Source organism: Salvelinus fontinalis, unplaced genomic scaffold, assembly GCF_029448725.1.
Source record: "Salvelinus fontinalis isolate EN_2023a unplaced genomic scaffold, ASM2944872v1 scaffold_0276, whole genome shotgun sequence".
NCBI classification, from domain to species: domain Eukaryota; kingdom Metazoa; phylum Chordata; class Actinopteri; order Salmoniformes; family Salmonidae; genus Salvelinus; species Salvelinus fontinalis.
Genome location: NW_026600485.1, coordinates 127,501 through 148,592, shown reverse-complemented (window position 1 = coordinate 148,592; position 21,092 = coordinate 127,501). Strand labels below are relative to the sequence as shown.

The window sequence follows — 21,092 nt, the reverse complement described above, 5'->3', positions numbered from 1 at the left end:
ACCCCGCCCACCCCCTATACACACACACACACCCACCCACCCAACACCCCGCCCACCCCCTATACACACACACCCACCCAACACCCCGCCCACCCCCTATACACACACACACACACACACACCCCGCCCACCCCCATACACACACACCCACCCACCCAACACCCCGCCCACCCCCTATACACACACACACACACACACACACACACACCCCGCCCACCCCCATACACACACACCCAACACCCTGCCCACCCCTATACACACACACACACACACACACACCAAACACCCCGCCCACCCCCTATACACACACACACACACCCACACACCCAACACCCCGCCCACCCCCTATACACACACACACACCCAACACCCCGCCCACCCCCTATACACACACACACACCCAACACCCCGCCCACCCCCTATACACACACACACACCCAACACCCCCTATACACACACACACACCCAACACCCCCTATACACACACACACACCCAACACCCCCTATACACACACACACACACCCAACACCCCCTATACACACACACACACCCAACACCCCCTATACACACACACCCAACACCCCCTATACACACACACACACACCCAACACCCCCTATACACACACACACACCCAACACCCCCTATACATACACACACACACACACACGCCCCCTTACCGGGCCAGGGTGGACTTGCCCGACCCAGGAGCTCCCCGTAGCAGCACTAGGACACGCCCCTCCAGCCGGAGCCTACCATGTTGCCCGGAGAGGAGGGGTGCTCTGGGGCCAGCAGCCGCAAACACACCCCCTGTCCAAGACCTGGGGACAGTAGGGGCTTGACTGACAGGGCCCTGGGCCAACCAGTGGGAGGCGGGTGTGGCTCGGGTGTGCCAGGTGGAGGGGTTTAGCGCCACGGGGGTGATGAACGCCGGCCCCGTCGCCTGATGTCCGTGGACATGCGGCTGGAACACTGGCGCCTGAGTATTCCAGAACGACGAGTTGTCGAGTCGCTCTTCTTCTCCTGCGACGCTCGTCTTCGTCCTCGCGCCCCCTACTATGCCGCCTGGTGGTACGGTCCACCCGCCCTCTGGACGAACAGCGGACTGGTCCAGTTTCCTGTATGCCTGGAATGCAGAGGGGCGATCGGCGGCCCCCAGGTCCAAAGGCAGACTGGGTTTAGTTCTGTCCGTCTCGGCTGGCGATGAAGTCAGATGGCTGAAGTCCAGTAAGGATCTCTGCTGCTGGTAACCCACTGCTCCTCCAGAGAAGCTGAGGCTCAGGCCAGAGACAGGGGAGTGAGGTCCTCTAGCTTGCCCAGCTGAGAACACCCTGTCAGGGCATGGCTGGGCCCCTGGGAGCCCCCTCGTGAAGGCTGAGGCTCTTGGGCTGGACTGGAGCAGCTGTGGCGGGGCCTCCTGCTGGGCGCCGGGGGGCTGAACGAGGAAGGAGCGGGAAGAGACGGATGAGGAAGAGGAGGAGTGAAGACCAGCTTCCTGCTGTAGGGTAAGATTCTCCAGCTCACGGTCGATCAGAACATCCAACTCTTCTGTCAAGTCAGTGGTCAGGTTCTGGTCGTCTTCGCTGCGGAGAGGAGGGGGCCGTCGGGGAGGGGAGAGGGGGACAGCGGTCTCCCCTGTAGGAGGGTGGGGATGAAGGTCTGGTTTGGAGGGGTCGTGTTGAGGGCTGAGGAGAGCTGCGGCAAGCTCAAACCCAGAGAGGAGGGGAGGGAGAGGGCCAACACGCTCAGCTGCTACAGACAGCTCCAGGAGAGAATCCATCGCATTCTCAACTAGAGGAAGAGAGATGGAAGGAGAGAGAGAGAGATGGTAGAAGAAAGAGGGGAGATGGTAGGAGAGAGAGAGAGAGCGAGAGGGGGGAGATGGTAGGAGAGAGAGAGAGAGAGAGAGAGCGAGAGGGGGGAGATGGTAGGAGAGAGAGAGAGAGAGAGAGAGCGAGAGGGGGGAGATGGTAGGAGAGAGAGAGAGAGAGAGAGAGCGAGAGGGGGGAGATGGTAGGAGAGAGAGAGAGAGAGAGAGAGAGAGAGAGAGAGAGAGAGAGAGAGAGAGATGGTAGTAGAGAGAGAGAGGGGGGGGTGGTAGGAGAGAGATGGTAGGAAAGAGAGAGATGGTAGGAAAGAGAGAGAGAGATGGTAGGAGAGAGAGAGAGAGATGGTAGGAAAGAGCGAGAAAGGGAACAGTTGGTTAAATTAACTATTTGTTAATTTAAGGGTTTCAATGTACTGTTGAACTGTAGTCACAATATGTACTGTTGAACTGTAGTCACAATGTACTGTTGAACTGTAGTCACACTATGTACTGTTGAACTGTAGTCACACTATGTACTGTTGAACTGTAGTCACACTATGTACTGTTGAACTGTAGTCACACTATGTACTGTTGAACTGTAGTCACAATATGTACTGTTGAACTGTAGTCACACTATGTACTGTTGAACTGTAGTCACACTATGTACTGTTGAACTGTAGTCACACTATGTACTGTTGAACTGTAGTCACACTATGTACTGTTGAACTGTAGTCACACTATGTACTGTTGAACTGTAGTCACACTATGTACTGTTGAACTGCAGTCACACTATGTACTGTTGAACTGTAGTCACACTATGTACTGTTGAACTGTAGTCACACTATGTACTGTTGAACTGTAGTCACACTATGTACTGTTGAACTGTAGTCACACTATGTACTGTTGAACTGTAGTCACACTATGTACTGTTGAACTGTAGTCACAATATGTACTGTTGAACTGTAGTCACACTATGTACTGTTGAACTGCAGTCACACTATGTACTGTTGAACTGTAGTCACACTATGTACTGTTGAACTGCAGTCACCTCATGACACCGGGAGATTATGTAACACGATCTCACAGACAGTACACATGACATTGAAATACACGCTAGCGCTGAGTTTTCCTACTCACAAAATAGAAAAGTAAATTGTTAGCCCGAATGCTTTTGTTTTTGGCTGTAGTAATTCATCTTACGTAAAATAAGAAAAACATTTCCTGGTTTAGATTGAGTGTCAGGTCTAAGTGGAGGAGCAGGGATGTGGGAGAGAGAGGAGATCACATCATGTCTGATATAACGTTGATCACATAATCAATAATATGATCAATATGTGATATCGGTCAAAGGGACCAGCGTTACCCAATCACGTTAGGTACACGCTTGATATCTAGTTAGCTCTCAGGCTAACTAAAAACTTTGTCATAACTAGCTTACATTCAACTTGCCATATTATTGTCAAGAGTCATACCTTTGAAGTCACACTCGGACAACACAATGTAAAGGACTTCTGGATCCAGGTGGGAAAACATCTCCTGCATGGTCCTCAATATCTCGTCCTTGTCCTGAGAAGTAGCGGAGATGCCTCCTGAGTTTGTTGAAACGACCATATTAGTACTGCCGTAGTAGTGAGAGTTACTCCCGGTGTTTAATTCACTTCTCGACAGCGGCGCACCGTCACTAGTTCCTGGTATTCGGTAATAGTTGTTGTTGTCGTTTGACAACCCGGGTACTCTTGCCGGGCTATGCCCATTTTTCTTTTTCCTTGGCATTCTCGGGTGTGTGTGCCCGAGTTAGCTAATGTTTAAAAAAAAGTTGGCTAGGGAAGTAATCTAGCTAGCGTGGTGTTGTGCCATGCTAAAAACAACCGAGGAAGCTGGTTTGAGGAAGTTGACACAACAGCAGCACACCAAGCGGGTGGGGAGGTGAACTGCAGTTCATCTAGATACTGTAGAGAGAAAAAGACGGCGCTGAAAACGGGCCAAATCAAGTTGTCGTGTAACGTTTTGTAAGTTTCAAATAGATGTTGTTGTTCATTTAAATCCTTCTCTTTACTTGTATTAATATCTGCATCTTTGTACACTAGCATAATATACGTGCCTTGTCTGCTATTCTAATTTATTTGGTACAAGTATTGAAAACTCCTTCCAACCTCGTAAATGATGTTCCGGGCAGACACAAACCTAGAATCAGTTTTACCCTCCCCCCAACGTTAACCCTATCCATTCAGGGAACTTTTAAATACTGACCTGGGATCAGCATCTCTTGTCGGTTTTTTTCAATGTTCCAGCCTCAAAAGAAGGAAGTGGAGTTTGGTTTTTCCGACTCCCGCTTGATGAGGTGTGTTGCAGTACCCCGGTTAGACCGAGAACGGCGCCGTACACCCAGCGTTGAGAGAGGACACGTTCAAACTGCTGAGACTGGCTGCTGAGACTGGAGACCACGGATCTTTGTGCCGAAACTAACAACACAACCTTTGCCAGACTCATGAATTAAAACCGCTCGTTCGTGAGGTAAATATGATAAAGGACTACATGTTGTGTGTTTTTTCTGGTGGACCGCGGCTACTGTTTGCAGATATTTTGGCTCATAGTTGTATGTGTAGAAAGCTTTCTTTTGTGATAATTGTGATGTTGAAGAGGGAGGGCGACGCTAGCATTTTTTTACCACCAGAGATGTAGCGCCACTGTAAAGGAAACGACGTGAAGAGAGCTTGAAGTTGTAACAAACAAAACAAGTGATTTTTATCTTTATTTTCCGGACAAATAAAGTTTTTTCTAAACGCTAAACATGACAGGAGTCGGTCGCAGGAAGCGCTCTTGAGAATAACGATTGATCGGGAATTAATTTCTGTCCCTTTGGTAAACAACAGTGATGTGAAAATGTGATGGTGTTCTCTGTGAGTAGTTTGCGGCCTAGGCCAACAATGCTAACTAGCTAGCTGGTTAGCATAGCATACACAGTGTGGGTCTTGTGAACCAGCTACCATAGCTAGCTAACTAGCATCGCGACTCATCCTGCAATTTAGTATGTTTTTTTCTTTTATAGATATGGATTTGATTGTCGGACTCGTTCACCATAGAGACAGGTGTAATTGTATATATATTTTTAATGTGGATGTATTTGAAAACGCAAATCAACTGGTGGCTACAAAATATTAACGTTCATCTTAATGTAAGAACATGCGATTGCAGAGCGGATATCGCGGTTGTTAGCTAGCATGCTAGCTAGCACAGCCAGGATTTTATTTTGATTATACAAAAAAAACTTCATTTAGGGAGACATTTCACGCAGTCGACTGACGCGTTCCTATTCCACTAGCAGTCTATCGCATAAATAATAATCAGAAGCACAAAACGGCGTTTTAAACGGGGTTTTTGAGAAGTGCGGTAGAATGGTTGTGTTGATATTTTGTTTTCTGGCCTATAGAGGCCAGTAGAGGACTGTGTGGATTAAACGACGACAAGCATGGAGTTCCCGCAGCAGCAGAAACCGGCGGGGGACAGCAAGATCACCTACCCGCCTGGAGTGAAGGAAATCACGGAGAAGATAAGCAACGATGAGGTGGTGAAACGGTTGAAGGTAGGTCGGTTAAAACCAACCCCCATGGCTAACTGTCAGACTGACCGAGCTAGGATGTGTTCAGGTGGTGGGAGAGACCTAGTGAGCTTGGGGGTTTCTAACTGTAAACATACTGTAGCTATCTCTTCAGACTCACTAGATCAATGTCCAGCCACTGGCAGATTACCAATAACACCCCAACTCTCTAAACATGAAAGACACATGCTATAGCCGAGTTAAGTCTGGTGCTAGTACAGGCAGGGAGAGAGAGAGACTGAGATGGAGGTAAAAGCAAACATAGCTTTTCAGAGACGGTAGCTATCTACGGTCAGAGGAATAGTTTTTTGATAATGTTGCTACTCTGCTGGGAAGCCAGAGGTGTTATGGTGACGTTGTCATGGTACCGGACCACGGTCGTAGATCTAGAACACCGTGGCATTGTGACGTCGGTGTTCTCTATGACGTCGTTGTGTATGACGTAATGCACTAGTAGGAGGTCTGCCTTGTGTACCTGCGGTATGATGTCATGAATAGAAGGGGGGGGGGCACCCCTGTGGAGACCTTTCTGTGTGGCTGCTGTGATGCTGCTGCTGTTTTTGGTTCTGCTGAGGATAGACACACACACACACAGAGGGACAGCAGACAGGCACACGGAGGGACAGCAGACAGGCACACGGAGGGGCAGCAGACAGGCACACGGAGGGGCAGCAGACAGGCACACGGAGGGGCAGCAGACAGGCACACGGAGGGGCAGACAGACAGGCACACGGAGGGGCAGACAGACAGGCACACGGAGGGGCAGCAGACAGGCACACGGAGGGGCAGCAGACAGGCACACGGAGGGGCAGACAGACAGGCACACGGAGGGGCAGACAGACAGGCACACGGAGGGGCAGACAGACAGGCACACGGAGGGGCAGACAGACAGGCACACGGAGGGGCAGACAGACAGGCACACGGAGGGGCAGGAAGACAGGCACACGGAGGGACAGACAGACAGGCACACGGAGGGACAGACAGACAGGCACACGGAGGGACAGACAGACAGGCACACGGAGGGACAAACAGACAGACAGTTTAAAAAAAATTCTGCTCTAACTTGGGCAGGAGCTCACCGGAACTGAGTACCGGCACCTGAAATGTTCTACTGCTTGAGTTCCTGTTACTCGCATAGAATATCAGCTCCAAAGAATGAACAAACAGAACTGGGCCAGCACCTAAACAGAACTGGGCCAGTACCTAAACATAAACAGAACTGGGCCAGTACCTAAACATAAACAGAACTGGGCCAGTACCTAAACATAAACAGAACTGGGCCAGTACCTAAACATAAACAGAACTGGGCCAGTACCTAAACATAAACAGAACTGGGCCAGTACCTCTACATAAACAGAACTGGGCCAGTACCTCAACATAAACAGGACTGGGCCAGTACCTCAACATAAACAGGACTGGGCCAGTACCTCAACATAAACAGGACTGGGCCAGTACCTCAACATAAACAGGACTGGGCCAGTACCTCAACATAAACAGGACTGGGCCAGTACCTCAACATAAACAGGACTGGGCCAGTACCTCAACATAAACAGGACTGGGCCAGTACCTCAACATAAACAGGACTGGGCCAGTACCTCAACATAAACAGGACTGGGCCAGTACCTCAACATAAACAGGACTGGGCCAGTACCTCAACATAAACAGGACTGGGCCAGTACCTCAACATAAACAGGACTGGGCCAGTACCTCAACATAAACAGGACTGGGCCAGTACCTAAACATAAACAGGACTGGGCCAGTACCTCAACATAAACAGGACTGGGCCAGTACCTAAACATAAACAGGACTGGGCCAGTACCTAAACATAAACAGGACTGGGCCAGTACCTAAACATAAACAGGACTGGGCCAGTACCTCAACATAAACAGGACTGGGCCAGTACCTAAACATAAACAGGACTGGGCCAGTACCTCAACATAAACAGGACTGGGCCAGTACCTAAACATAAACAGGACTGGGCCAGTACCTAAACATAAACAGAACCGGGCCAGTACCTAAACAGAACCGGGCCAGTACCTAAACATAAACAGAACCGGGCCAGTACCTAAACATAAACAGAACCGGGCCAGTACCTAAACATAAACAGAACTGGGCCAGTACCTAAACATAAACAGAACCGGGCCAGTACCTAAACATAAACAGAACCGGGCCAGTACCTAAACATAAACAGGACTGGGCCAGTACCTCAACATAAACAGAACTGGGCCAGTACCTAAACATAAACAGAACCGGGCCAGTACCTAAACATAAACAGAACCGGGCCAGTACCTAAACATAAACAGAACCGGGCCAGTACCTAAACATAAACAGAACCGGGCCAGTACCTAAACATAAACAGAACCGGGCCAGTACCTAAACATAAACAGGACTGGGCCAGTACCTCAACATAAACAGAACCGGGCCAGTACCTAAACATAAACAGAACCGGGCCAGTACCTAAACATAAACAGAACCTATTTCAAGTCAAGCACTGAGCTAAAGTATAGTAACTCCCTGACACAGATTTTAAATGAGTTGTGTCTGTGTCCCGGGAGACGTTTGGACACTCTTACTGACAGCTGTGTCTGTGTCCCGGGAGACGTTTGGACACTCTTACTGACAGCTGTGTCTGTTCCCGGGAGACGTTTGGACACTCTTACTGACAGCTGTGTCTGTTCCCGGGAGACGTTTGGACACTCTTACTGACAGCTGTGTCTGTGTCCCGGGAGACGTTTGGACACTCTTACTGACAGCTGTGTCTGTTCCCGGGAGACGTTTGGACACTCTTACTGACAGCTGTGTCTGTTCCCGGGAGACGTTTGGACACTCTTACTGACAGCTGTGTCTGTTCCCGGGAGACGTTTGGACACTCTTACTGACAGCTGTGTCTGTTCCCGGGAGACGTTTGGACACTCTTACTGACAGCTGTGTCTGTGTCCCGGGAGACGTTTGGACACTCTTACTGACAGCTGTGTCTGTTCCTGGGAGACGTTTGGACACTCTTACTGACAGCTGTGTCTGTTCCCGGGAGACGTTTGGACACTCTTACTGACAGCTGTGTCTGTTCCCGGGAGACGTTTGGACACTCTTACTGACAGCTGTGTCTGTTCCCGGGAGACGTTTGGACACTCTTACTGACAGCTGTGTCTGTGTCCCGGGAGACATTTGGACACTCTTACTGACAGCTGTGTCTGTTCCCGGGAGACGTTTGGACACTCTTACTGACAGTTGTGTCTGTGTCCCGGGAGACGTTTGGACACTCTTACTGACAGTTGTGTCTGTTCCCGGGAGACGTTTGGACACTCTTACTGACAGCTGTGTCTGTGTCCCGGGAGACGTTTGGACACTCTTACTGACAGCTGTGTCTGTGTCCCGGGAGACGTTTGGACACTCTTACTGACAGCTGTGGCTGTTCCCGGGAGACGTTTGGACACTCTTACTGACAGCTGTGTCTGTGTCCCGGGAGACGTTTGGACACTCTTACTGACAGTTGTGTCTGTTCCCGGGAGACGTTTGGACACTCTTACTGACAGCTGTGTCTGTTCCTGGGAGACGTTTGGACACTCTTACTGACAGCTGTGGCTGTGTCCCGGGAGACGTTTGGACACTTACTGACAGCTGTGTCTGTGTCCCGGGAGACGTTTGGACACTCTTACTGACAGTTGTGTCTGTTCCCGGGAGACGTTTGGACACTCTTACTGACAGCTGTGTCTGTGTCCCGGGAGACGTTTGGACACTCTTACTGACAGCTGTGTCTGTGTCCCGGGAGACGTTTGGACACTCTTACTGACAGCTGTGGCTGCTTCACGTGATGTATTTGTTGTCTCTACCTTATTTGACCTTTGTGCTGTTGTCTGTGCCCGATAATGTTCGTACCATGATTTGATCTGCTACCATGTTGTCATGTGTTGCTGCCTTGCTATGTTGTTGTCTTTGGTCTCTTATGTAGTGTTGTGTTGTCTCTTGTCGTGATGTGTATTTTGTCCTATATTTATATATATATATACACTGCTCAAAAAAATAAAGGAAACACTTAAACAACACAATGTAACTCCAAGTCAATCACACTTCTGTCAAATCAAACTGTCCACTTAGGAAGCAACACTGATTGACAATACATTTCACATGCTGTTGTGCAAATGGAATAGACAAAAGGTGGAAATTATAGGTAATTAGCAAGACACCCCCAATAAAGGAGTGATTCTGCAGGTGGTGACCACAGACCACTTCTCAGTTCCTATGCTTCCTGGCTGATGTTTTGGTCACTTTTGAATGCTGGCGGTGCTCTCACTCTAGTGGTAGCATGAGACGGAGTCTACAACCCACACAAGTGGCTCAGGTAGTGCAGCTCATCCAGGATGGCACATCAATGCGAACTGTGGCAAGAAGGTTTGCTGTGTCTGTCAGCGTAGTGTCCAGAGCATGGAGGCACTACCAGGAGACAGGCCAGTACATCAGGAGACGTGGAGGAGGCCGTAGGAGGGCAACAACCCAGCAGCAGGACCGCTACCTCCGCCTTTGTGCAAGGAGGAGCACTGCCAGAGCCCTGCAAAATGACCTCCAGCAGGCCACAAATGTGCATGTGTCAGCATATGGTCTCACAAGGGGTCTGAGGATCTCATCTCGGTACCTAATGGCAGTCAGGCTACCTCTGGCGAGCGCATGGAGGGCTGTGCGGCCCCACAAAGAAATGCCACCCCACACCATGACTGACCCACCGCCAAACCGGTCATGCTGGAGGATGTTGCAGGCAGCAGAACGTTCTCCACGGCGTCTCCAGACTCTGTCACGTCTGTCACATGTGCTCAGTGTGAACCTGCTTTCATCTGTGAAGAGCACAGGGCGCCAGTGGCGAATTTGCCAATCTTGGTGTTCTCTGGCAAATGCCAAACGTCCTGCACGGTGTTGGGCTGTAAGCACAACCCCCACCTGTGGACGTCGGGCCCTCATACCACCCTCATGGAGTCTGTTTCTGACCGTTTGAGCAGACACATGCACATTTGTGGCCTGCTGGAGGCTTCTGATGGGCCCCCTACAAAGACCTGGTGATGGCTTCTGATTGGGCCTCCTACAAAGACCTAGTGATGGCTTCTGATGGGCCTCCTACAAAGACCTAGTGATGGCTTCTGATGGGCCTCCTACAAAGACCTGGTGATGGCTTCTGATTGGGCCTCCTACAAAGACCTAGTGATGGCTTCTGATTGGGCCTCCTACAAAGACCTAGTGATGGCTTCTGATGGGCCTCCTACAAAGACCTAGTGATGGCTTCTGATGGGCCTCCTACAAAGACCTGGTGATGGCTTCTGATTGGGCTTCCTACAAAGACCTAGTGATGGCTTCTGATGGGCCTCCTACAAAGACCTAGTGATGGCTTCTGATGGGCCTCCTACAAAGACCTAGTGATGGCTTCTGATGGGCCTCCTACAAAGACCTAGTGATGGCTTCTGATGGGCCTCCTACAAAGACCTAGTGATGGCTTCTGATTGGGCCTCCTACAAAGACCTAGTAATGGCTTCTGATGGGCCTCCTACAAAGACCTAGTGATGGCTTCTGATGGGCCTCCTACAAAGACCTAGTGATGGCTTCTGATGGGCCCCCTACAAAGACCTAGTGATGGCTTCTGATGGGCCTCCTACAAAGACCTAGTGATGGCTTCTGATGGGCCTCCTGCCTGATGGGCCTCCTGCCTTGATTCTAAAGTCAGAGAGAGCCCACTAATACCCTGTTCTCTCAGTACTGGTGGGAATCTTTTCATATGAGGCTTTCCATTATGGTTCCACTAGCAGGGGGATGTTTAACCAGGCTAACCCAGTTCAGCTTGGCTCGGCAGTGGGAAAAGGGCTTTCTGTATGTTAGCCCTGGACAGCATTTGTCTACTGTGTCTGGCTGTGTGGAGGTTGGACGAGAGGGAAGTGTCTGGCTGTGTGGAGGTTGGACGGGGGGGGGAAGTGTCTGGCTGTGTGGAGGTTGGATGGGAGGGAAGTGACTGGCTGTGTGGAGGTTGGATAGGGGGGAAGTGACTGGCTGTGTGGAGGTTGGATGGGAGGGAAGTGTCTGGCTGTGTGGAGGTTGGATGGGAGGGAAGTGTCTGGCTGTGTGGAGGTTGGACGGGAGGGGAGTGTCTGGCTGTGTGGAGGTTGGATGGGAGGGGAGTGTCTGGCTGTGTGGAGGTTGGACGGGGGGGGAAGTGTCTGGCTGTGTGGAGGTTGGACGGGAGGGAAGTGTCTGGCCGTGTGGAGGTTGGATGGGAGTGTCTGGCTGTGTGGAGGTTGGATGGGAGTGTCTGGCTGTGTGGAGGTGGACGGGAGGGAAGTGTCTGGCTGTGTGGAGGTTGGATGGGAGGGAAGTGTCTGGCTGTGTGGAGGTTAGACGGGAGGGAAGTGTCTGGCTGTGTGGAGGTTGGATGGGAGGGAAGTGACTGGCTGTGTGGAGGTTGGATGGGAGTGTCTGGCTGTGTGGAGGTTGGTTGGGAGTGTCTGGCTGTGTGGAGGTTAGATGGGAGTGTCTGGCTGTGTGGAGGTTGGATGGGAGGGAAGTGTCTGGCTGTGTGGAGGTTGGACGGGAGTGTCTGGCTGTGTGGAGGTTGGACGGGGGGGGAAGCGTCTGGCTGTGTGGAGGTTGGATGGGAGGGAAGTGTCTGGCTGTGTGGAGGTTGGATGGGAGGGAAGTGTCTGGCTGTGTGGAGGTTGGATGGGAGGGAAGTGTCTGGCTGTGTGGAGGTTAGATGGGAGTGTCTGGCTGTGTGGAGGTTGGATGGGAGTGTCTGGCTGTGTGGAGGTTGGATGGGAGGGAAGTGTCTGGCTGTGTGGAGGTTGGATGGGAGGGAAGTGTCTGGCTGTGTGGAGGTTGGATGGGGGAGGGAAGTGTCTGGCTGTGTGGAGGTTAGATGGGAGGGAAGTGACTGGCTGTGTGGAGGTTGGATGGGAGTGTCTGGCTGTGTGGAGGTTAGACGGGAGGGAAGTGTCTGGCTGTGTGGAGGTTAGATGGGAGGGAAGTGTCTGGCTGTGTGGAGGTTGGACGGGAGGGAAGTGTCTGGCTGTGTGGAGGTTGGACGGGAGGGAAGTGTCTGGCTGTGTGGAGGTTGGATGGGAGTGTCTGGCTGTGTGGAGGTTGGATGGGAGGGAAGTGTCTGGCTGTGTGGAGGTTGGATGGGAGGGAAGTGTCTGGCTGTGTGGAGGTTGGATGGGAGTGTCTGGCTGTGTGGAGGTTGGATGGGAGTGTCTGGCTGTGTGGAGGTTAGATGGGAGGGAAGTGTCTGGCTGTGTGGAGGTTGGATGGGAGGGAAGCGTCTGGCTGTGTGGAGGTTAGATGGGAGGGAAGTGTCTGGCTGTGTGGAGGTTGGACGGGAGGGAAGTGTCTGGCTGTGTGGAGGTTGGACGGGGGGGGAAGTGTCTGGCTGTGTGGAGGTTGGACGGGGGGGGAAGTGTCTGGCTGTGTGGAGGTTGGACGGGAGGGAAGTGTCTGGCTGTGTGGAGGTTAGATGGGAGGGAAGTGTCTGGCTGTGTGGAGGTTGGACGGGGGGGGAAGTGTCTGGCTGTGTGGAGGTTGGACGGGGGGGGAAGTGACTGGCTGTGTGGAGGTTAGATGGGAGGGAGGGAAGTGACTGGCTGTGTGGAGGTTAGATGGGAGGGAGGGAAGTGTCTGGCTGTGTGGAGGTTGGATGGGAGGGAGGGAAGTGACTGGCTGTGTGGAGGTTAGATGGGAGGGAAGTGTCTGGCTGTGTGGAGGTGGATGGGAGTGTCTGGCTGTGTGGAGGTTGGATGGGAGTGTCTGGCTGTGTGGAGGTTAGACGGGAGGGAAGTGTCTGGCTGTGTGGAGGTTGGATGGGAGTGTCTGGCTGTGTGGAGGTTAGACGGGAGGGAAGTGTCTGGCTGTGTGGAGGTTAGACGGGAGGGAAGTGTCTGGCTGTGTGGAGGTTGGATGGGAGTGTCTGGCTGTGTGGAGGTTAGACGGGAGGGAAGTGTCTGGCTGTGTGGAGGTTGGATGGGAGTGTCTGGCTGTGTGGAGGTTAGACGGGAGGGAAGTGTCTGGCTGTGTGGAGGTTAGATGGGAGGGAAGTGTCTGGCTGTGTGGAGGTTGGATGGGAGGGAAGTGTCTGGCTGTGTGGAGGTTGGATGGGAGGGAAGTGACTGGCTGTGTGGAGGTTGGATGGGAGGGAAGTGACTGGCTGTGTGGAGGTTGGATGGGAGTGTCTGGCTGTGTGGAGGTTAGACGGGAGGGAAGTGACTGGCTGTGTGGAGGTTGGATGGGAGTGTCTGGCTGTGTGGAGGTTGGATGGGAGTGTCTGGCTGTGTGGAGGTTGGATGGGAGGGAAGTGTCTGGCTGTGTGGAGGTTGGATGGGAGTGTCTGGCTGTGTGGAGGTTGGATGGGAGTGTCTGGCTGTGTGGAGGTTGGACGGGAGGGAAGTGTCTGGCTGTGTGGAGGTTGGATGGGAGGGAAGTGTCTGGCTGTGTGGAGGTTGGATGGGAGTGTCTGGCTGTGTGGAGGTTGGACGGGAGGGAAGTGTCTGGCTGTGTGGAGGTTGGGTGGGAGGGAAGTGTCTGGCTGTGTGGAGGTTGGGTGGGAGGGAAGTGTCTGGCTGTGTGGAGGTTGGATGGGAGTGTCTGGCTGTGTGGAGGTTGGATGGGAGGGAAGTGTCTGGCTGTGTGGAGGTTGGATGGGAGGGAAGTGTCTGGCTGTGTGGAGGTTGGATGGGAGGGAAGTGTCTGGCTGTGTGGAGGTTGGACGGGGGGGGAAGTGTCTGGCTGTGTGGAGGTTGGATGGGAGGGAGGGAAGTCTCTGGCTGTGTGGAGGTTGGACGGGAGGGAAGCGTCTGGCTGTGTGGAGGTTGGGTGGGAGGGAAGTGTCTGGCTGTGTGGAGGTGGATGGGAGGGAAGTGACTGGCTGTGTGGAGGTTGGACGGGAGTGTCTGGCTGTGTGGAGGTTGGATGGGAGGGAAGTGTCTGGCTGTGTGGAGGTTGGATGGGAGGGACGCGTCTGGCTGTGTGGAGGTTAGATGGGAGTGTCTGGCTGTGTGGAGGTTGGATGGGAGGGAAGCGTCTGGCTGTGTGGAGGTTGGACGGGAGGGAAGTGTCTGGCTGTGTGGAGGTTGGACGGGAGGGAAGTGTCTGGCTGTGTGGAGGTTGGACGGGAGGGAGGTGTCTGGCTGTGTGGAGGTTGGATGGGAGTGTCTGGCTGTGTGGAGGTTGGATGGGAGGGAAGTGTCTGGCTGTGTGGAGGTTAGATGGGAGGGAAGTGTCTGGCTGTGTGGAGGTTAGACGGGAGGGAAGTGTCTGGCTGTGTGGAGGTTGGATGGGAGTGTCTGGCTGTGTGGAGGTTGGACGGGAGGGAAGTGTCTGGCTGTGTGGAGGTTGGACGGGAGGGAAGTGTCTGGCTGTGTGGAGGTTGGACGGGAGGGAAGTGTCTGGCTGTGTGGAGGTTGGACGGGAGGGAAGTGTCTGGCCGTGTGGAGGTTGGATGGGAGTGTCTGGCTGTGTGGAGGTTGGATGGGAGTGTCTGGCTGTGTGGAGGTGGACGGGAGGGAAGTGTCTGGCTGTGTGGAGGTTGGACGGGAGGGAAGTGTCTGGCTGTGTGGAGGTTGGATGGGAGGGAAGTGTCTGGCTGTGTGGAGGTTGGACGGGAGGGAAGTGTCTGGCTGTGTGGAGGTTGGATGGGAGTGTCTGGCTGTGTGGAGGTTGGACGGGGGGGAGGGAAGTGTCTGGCTGTGTGGAGGTTAGATGGGAGTGTCTGGCTGTGTGGAGGTTGGATGGGGGAGGGAAGTGTCTGGCTGTGTGGAGGTTAGATGGGAGTGTCTGGCTGTGTGGAGGTTGGACGGGAGGGAAGCGTCTGGCTGTGTGGCCCTTTTACTCAGTACTTTGTTGAAGCAACTTTGGCAGCGATTACAGCCTCGATTCTTCTTGGGTATGGCGCTACAAGCTTGGCACACCTGTATCTGGGGAGTTTCTCCCATTCTTCTCTGCAGATCATCTCAAGCTCTGTCAGGTTGGATGGGGAGCGTCGCTGCACAGTTATTTTCAGGTCTCTCCAGAGATGTTCAGAGACTTGTCCCGAAGCCACTCCTGCATTGTCTTGGCTGTGTGCTTAGGGTCGTTGTCCAGTTTGAGATCCTGAGCAGGTGTTCATCAAGGATCTCTCTGTACTTTGCTCTGTTAGTGAATTTAAAAAATAGTGAATTTTTATTTAATTTAACCTTTATTTAACTAGGAAAGTTAGTTTAGAACAAATTCTTATTTTCAATGACGGCCTACCGGGGAACAGTGGGTTAACTGCCTTGTTCAGGGGTGGAACGACAGATTTGTACCTTGTCAGCTCGGAGGATTCGAACTTGCAACCTTTTGGTTACTAGTCCAACGCTCTAACCACTAGGCTTCCCTGTTAAGTTCATGTTTTAAGTATCCCTATATTTCTGTTATTACGGGGCTATCACTCAGTCAATAGTGCGCCTGCGCAGGGAGTCTAGTCGTTGATGGACCTAGCCTTTGAGTGTAATGGCCACCTTGTAGTGTGTTCATATAGTAAAGTAAACTTTGTTAAACTGGAGTGTAATGGCCACCTTGTAGTGTGTTCGTACGGTTTAATAGGTTGATGGACCTGGAGTGTAATGGCCACCTTGTAGTGTGTTCGTATAGTAAAGTAAACTTTGTTAAACTGGAGTGTAATGGCCACCTTGTAGTGTGTTCGTACGGTTTAGTAGGTTAATGGACCTACCCTGGAGTGTAATGGCCACCTTGTAGTGTGTTAGTACGGTTTAATAGGTTGATGGACCTACCCTGGAGTGTAATGGCTACCTTGTAGTGTGTTCGTACGGTTTAATAGGTTGATGGACCTGGAGTGTAATGGCCACCTTGTAGTGTGTTCATATAGTAGAGTAAACTTTGTTAAACTGGAGTGTAATGGCTACCTTGTAGTGTGTTCATATAGTAGAGTAAACTTTGTTAAACTGGAGTGTAATGGCTACCTTGTAGTGTGTTCATATAGTAGAGTAAACTTTGTTAAACTGGAGTGTAATGGCCACCTTGTAGTGTGTTCATATAGTAGAGTAAACTTTGTTAAACTGGAGTGTAATGGCTACCTTGTAGTGTGTTCATATAGTAGAGTAAACTTTGTTAAACTGGAGTGTAATGGCTACCTTGTAGTGTGTTCATATAGTAGAGTAAACTTTGTTAAACTGGAGTGTAATGGCCACCTTGTAGTGTGTTCATATAGTAGAGTAAACTTTGTTAAACTGGAGTGTAATGGCTACCTTGTAGTGTGTTCATATAGTAGAGTAAACTTTGTTAAACTGGAGTGTAATGGCTACCTTGTAGTGTGTTCATATAGTAGAGTAAACTTTGTTAAACTGGAGTGTAATGGCTACCTTGTAGTGTGTTCATATAGTAGAGTAAACTTTGTTAAACTGGAGTGTAATGGCTACCTTGTAGTGTGTTCGTACGGTTTAGTAGGTTGATGGACCTGGAGTGTAATGGCCACCTTGTAGTGTGTTCATATAGTAAAGTAAACTTTGTTAAAGTGGAACCTTGTCGTTGTGTCATTTCGAGTTAACATACCTGCCGCCCCGAACGAGGCTGGGATGATACCAGTATCCCGTCCTCTCTTTTTAGTCCTTTTAAAAAAACCTGCTGTGTGTAAAATATGACCTGCTATAGATGAGAAAACGGATACATGCCACTCTGGATGACAACAGCAGGGGGTTTGTTTTCCCGAAAGATGTTTTAAATTGGCTTTTTGTGTTTTTGCCACGATACTAAAGTAGTATGGAGATACCGATCTGGTTCTGACCCAGTAATGACTGACTGGAGGTAGTGGAACTAGGGGTTCTGACCCAGTAATGACTGACTGGAGGTAGTGGAACTAGGGGTTCTGACTGGAGGTAGTGGAACTAGGGGTTCTGACTGGAGGTAGTGGAACTAGGGGTTCTGACCCAGTAATGACTGACTGGAGGTAGTGGAACTGGGGGTTCTGACCCAGTAATGACTGACTGGAGGTAGTGGAACTAGGGGTTCTGACCCAGTAATGACTGACTGGAGGTAGTGGAACTGGGGGTTCTGACCCAGTAATGACTGACTGGAGGTAGTGGAACTAGGGGTTCTGACCCAGTAATGACTGACTGGAGGTAGTGGAACTAGGGGTTCTGACCCAGTAATGACTGACTGGAGGTAGTGGAACTAGGGGTTCTGACCCAGTAATGACTGACTGGAGGTAGTGGAACTAGGGGTTCTGACCCAGTAATGACTGACTGGAGGTAGTGGAACTAGGGGTTCTGACCCAGTAATGACTGGCTGGAGGTAGTGGAACTAGGGGTTCTGACCCAGTAATGACTGACTGGAGGTAGTGGAACTAGGGGTTCTGACCCAGTAACGACTGACTGGAGGTAGTGGAACTAGAGGTTCTGACCCAGTAACGACTGACTGGAGGTAGTGGAACTAGGGGTTCTGACCCAGTAATGACTGACTGGAGGTAGTGGAACTAGGGGTTCTGACTGGAGGTAGTGGAACTAGGGGTTCTGACCCAGTAACGACTGACTGGAGGTAGTGGAACTAGGGGTTCTGACCCAGTAATGACTGACTGGAGGTAGTGGAACTAGGGGTTCTGAGTGGCTGTGACGTTCAGGGCTTTTGGCTTTTATAGCGGCGGTGGAAAAGTACCCAAACTTGAGTTAAAGTAAAGAAACCTTTAATAGAAAATGGCTCAAGTGAAAGTCACCCAGTAAAATACTACTTGAGTAAAAGTCTAAAAGTATTTGGTTTGAAATATCCCTAAGTATTAATCATTTCAAATTCCTTTTATATTAAGCAAATATTATTTTGAATGAATGGACAGCCAGTGGCCCACTCCAACACTCAGACATTATTTACAAACAAAGCCTCTGTTTAGTGAGTCCTCCAGATCAGAGGCAGTAGGGATGACCAGGGATGTTCTCTGTTTAGTGAGCCCACCAGATCAGAGGCAGTAGGGATGACCAGGGATGTTCTCTGTTTAGTGAGTCCTCCAGATCAGAGGCAGTAGGGATGACCAGAGATGTTCTCTGTTTAGTGAGTCCACCAGATCAGAGGCAGTAGGGATGACCAGGGATGTTCTCTGTTTAGTGAGTCCTCCAGATCAGAGGCAGTAGGGATGACCAGGGATGTTCTCTGTTTAGTGAGTCCTCCAGATCAGAGGCAGTAGGGATGACCGGGGATGTTCTCTGTTTAGTGAGTCTGCCAGATCAGAGGCAGTAGGGATGACCAGGGATGTTCTCTGTTTAGTGAGTCCTCCAGATCAGAGGCAGTAGGGATGACCAGGGATGTTCTCTGTTTAGTGAGTCCTCCAGATCAGAGGCAGTAGGGATGACCAGGGATGTTCTCTGTTTAGTGAGTCCTCCAGATCAGAGGCAGTAGGGATGACCAGGGATGTTCTCTGTTTAGTGAGTCCTCCAGATCAGAGGCAGTGGGGATAACCAGGTGAATTTCAGTCCCCCCCCCCCCCCCGTCCGTCCGTCCGTCCTGTTAAACATTCAAAATGTAACAAGTACTTTAGCTTGTCAGAGAAAATGTAGGAAGTAAAATGTATTTTCTTTAGGAATGAAGAGAAGAAGAAGTTGTCAAATGTAAATACTAAAGTACAGATACCCCCCCCAAAAAACGACTTATGTAGTACTTAAAAAAAACATTTAATATTTAAGTACTTTACACCAGTGCTTTATATTGTTGTAAGAATGTAGGTACGTAATATTACCATTAGAGAATGAAGGATCTTTCTCTGTTCTGAAATAGAGCTGTTGAACAATAGTAGCCAGGTTGCTAAATATGACGTTACCACGTGTAACATACAGGACGCAGCAAAGCAGTGTTTCCTCGTTTCAAAACACAAGTAAAGAAAAAGATTAAGAAATGTTGTCTGACAGTAGAATGTGTTTGGGTATCAGGTTTTTTGTGTGTTTTTAATAGATTTTAAAAACCAACCTACCCAACTGTTTCTCTTTCAGCCAGCTTAGCTATTCTCATAAAACATAAAACTACATGAGGCTAAATCAGGTGCGTTACACACACTGACCGAGTCCCCAGTCCAACGCTAGTTGTGGAGGGAGAGAGGGAGGGAGGGGGGAGAGGGAGGGAGGGGGGGGAGGAGAGGGAGGGGGGGGAGGAGAGGGAGGGGGGGGAGGAGAGGGAGGGGAGGGAGGAGAGGGAGGAGAGGGAGGAGAGGGAGGAAAGGGAGGAGAGGGAGGAGAGGGAGGAGAGGGAGGGAGGGAGGAGAGGGAGGGAGGGAGGAGAGGGAGGGAGGGAGGAGAGGGAGGGAGGGGGGAGAGGGAGGGGGGAGAGAGAGGGGGGAGCTCTCTGGTCTTCTCTCCTCGTTCTCCTCCTGCCTGTGTTTCAGCACCCATCCCCCCCCTCACTCTGTCTGCAGCTTGGTTCCTGCTACTCTGAGCCTTGGACAGACACACTGAGGAAGAAGTGGTGTCTGCTGGGTCCTAGTGTTAGAGGAGTTTGAGTGGAGTTGTGTTTCTCTGTTGAAGCGGGAGAGAGAACGAGAGTTTACAGCTCTTAAAATGGTTGATGTTATGTTTCATCTGGTTCTATTCAAATGACACAGTAGTAAAGGGAGCTGGTTTTATTCCAGTTGTACATTAGTAATGATACATTAGTAAAGGGAGCTGGTTTTATTCCAGTTGTACATTAGTAATGACACATTAGTAAAGGGAGCTGGTTTTATTCCAGTTGTACATTAGTAATGATACATTAGTAAAGGGAGCTGGTTTTATTCCAGTTGTACATTAGTAATGATACATTAGTAAAGGGAGCTGGTTTTATTCCAGTTGTACATTAGTAATGATACATTAGTAAAGGGAGCTGGTTTTATTCCAGTTGTACATTAGTAATGATACATTAGTAATGGGAGCTGGTTTTATTCCAGTTGTACATTAGTAATGGGAGCTGGTTTTATTCCCGTTGTACATTAGTAATGGGAGCTGGTTTTATTCCAGTTGTACATTAGTAAAGGGAGCTGGTTTTATTCCCGTTGTACATTTAGTAATGATACATTAGTAAAGGGAGCTGGTTTTATTCCCGTTGTACATTTAGTAATGACACATTAGTAAAGGGAGCTGGTTTGATTCCAGTTGTACATTAGTAATGACACATTAGTAAAGGGAGCTGGTTTTATTCCAGTTGTACATTAGTAATGACACATTAGTAAAGGGAGCTGGTTTTATTCCCGTTGTACATTAGTAATGACACATTAGTAAAGGGAGCTGGTTTTATTCCCGTTGTACATTAGTAATGACACATTAGTAAAGGGAGCTGGTTTTATTCCCGTTGTACATTAGTAATGACACATTAGTAAAGGGAGCTGGTTTTATTCCAGTTGTACATTAGTAACGATACATTAGTAAAGGGAGCTGGTTTTATTCCCGTTGTACATTAGTAATGATACATTAGTAATGGGAGCTGGTTTTATTCCCGTTGTACATTAGTAAAGGGAGCTGGTTTTATTCCCGTTGTACATTAGTAAAGGGAGCTGGTTTTACTCCAGTTGTACATTAGTAATGGGAGCTGGTTTTACTCCAGTTGTACATTAGTAATGATACATTAGTAATGGGAGCTGGTTTTATTCTAGTTGTACATTAGTAATGACACATTAGTAAAGGGAGCTGGTTTTATTCCAGTTGTACATTAGTAATGATACATTAGTAATGGGAGCTGGTTTTATTCC

At 50.2% G+C, this 21,092-nt stretch overlaps 2 protein-coding genes across 3 annotated transcripts in view; one reads left to right on the top strand and one right to left on the bottom strand.

Annotated features, from left to right (window-relative positions):
* The window catches only part of LOC129845318 (NEDD4-binding protein 2-like), a 51,385-nt gene extending 47,591 nt beyond the window's left edge, over window positions 1-3,794 (bottom strand). The window contains exons 1-2 of one of the 2 annotated variants that reach the window (XM_055913204.1): window positions 3,279-3,794; window positions 680-1,790 (exon numbers count right to left, since the gene is read on the bottom strand). In XM_055913204.1, the coding sequence (XP_055769179.1) occupies window positions 680-1,790; window positions 3,279-3,579 (1,412 nt within the window). In that variant the 5' untranslated portion in view covers window positions 3,580-3,794. The remainder of the gene's footprint in view (window positions 1-679; window positions 1,791-3,278) is intronic. The other variant, XM_055913205.1, reaches the window with a different exon arrangement.
* A 352-nt stretch (window positions 3,795-4,146) lies between these two features.
* Window positions 4,147-21,092, top strand: part of LOC129845319 (sister chromatid cohesion protein PDS5 homolog A) — a 128,384-nt gene continuing 111,438 nt past the window's right edge. The window contains exons 1-2 of the mRNA XM_055913206.1: window positions 4,147-4,320; window positions 5,237-5,389. Of these exons, the coding sequence (XP_055769181.1) occupies window positions 5,276-5,389 (114 nt within the window). The 5' untranslated portion in view covers window positions 4,147-4,320; window positions 5,237-5,275. The remainder of the gene's footprint in view (window positions 4,321-5,236; window positions 5,390-21,092) is intronic.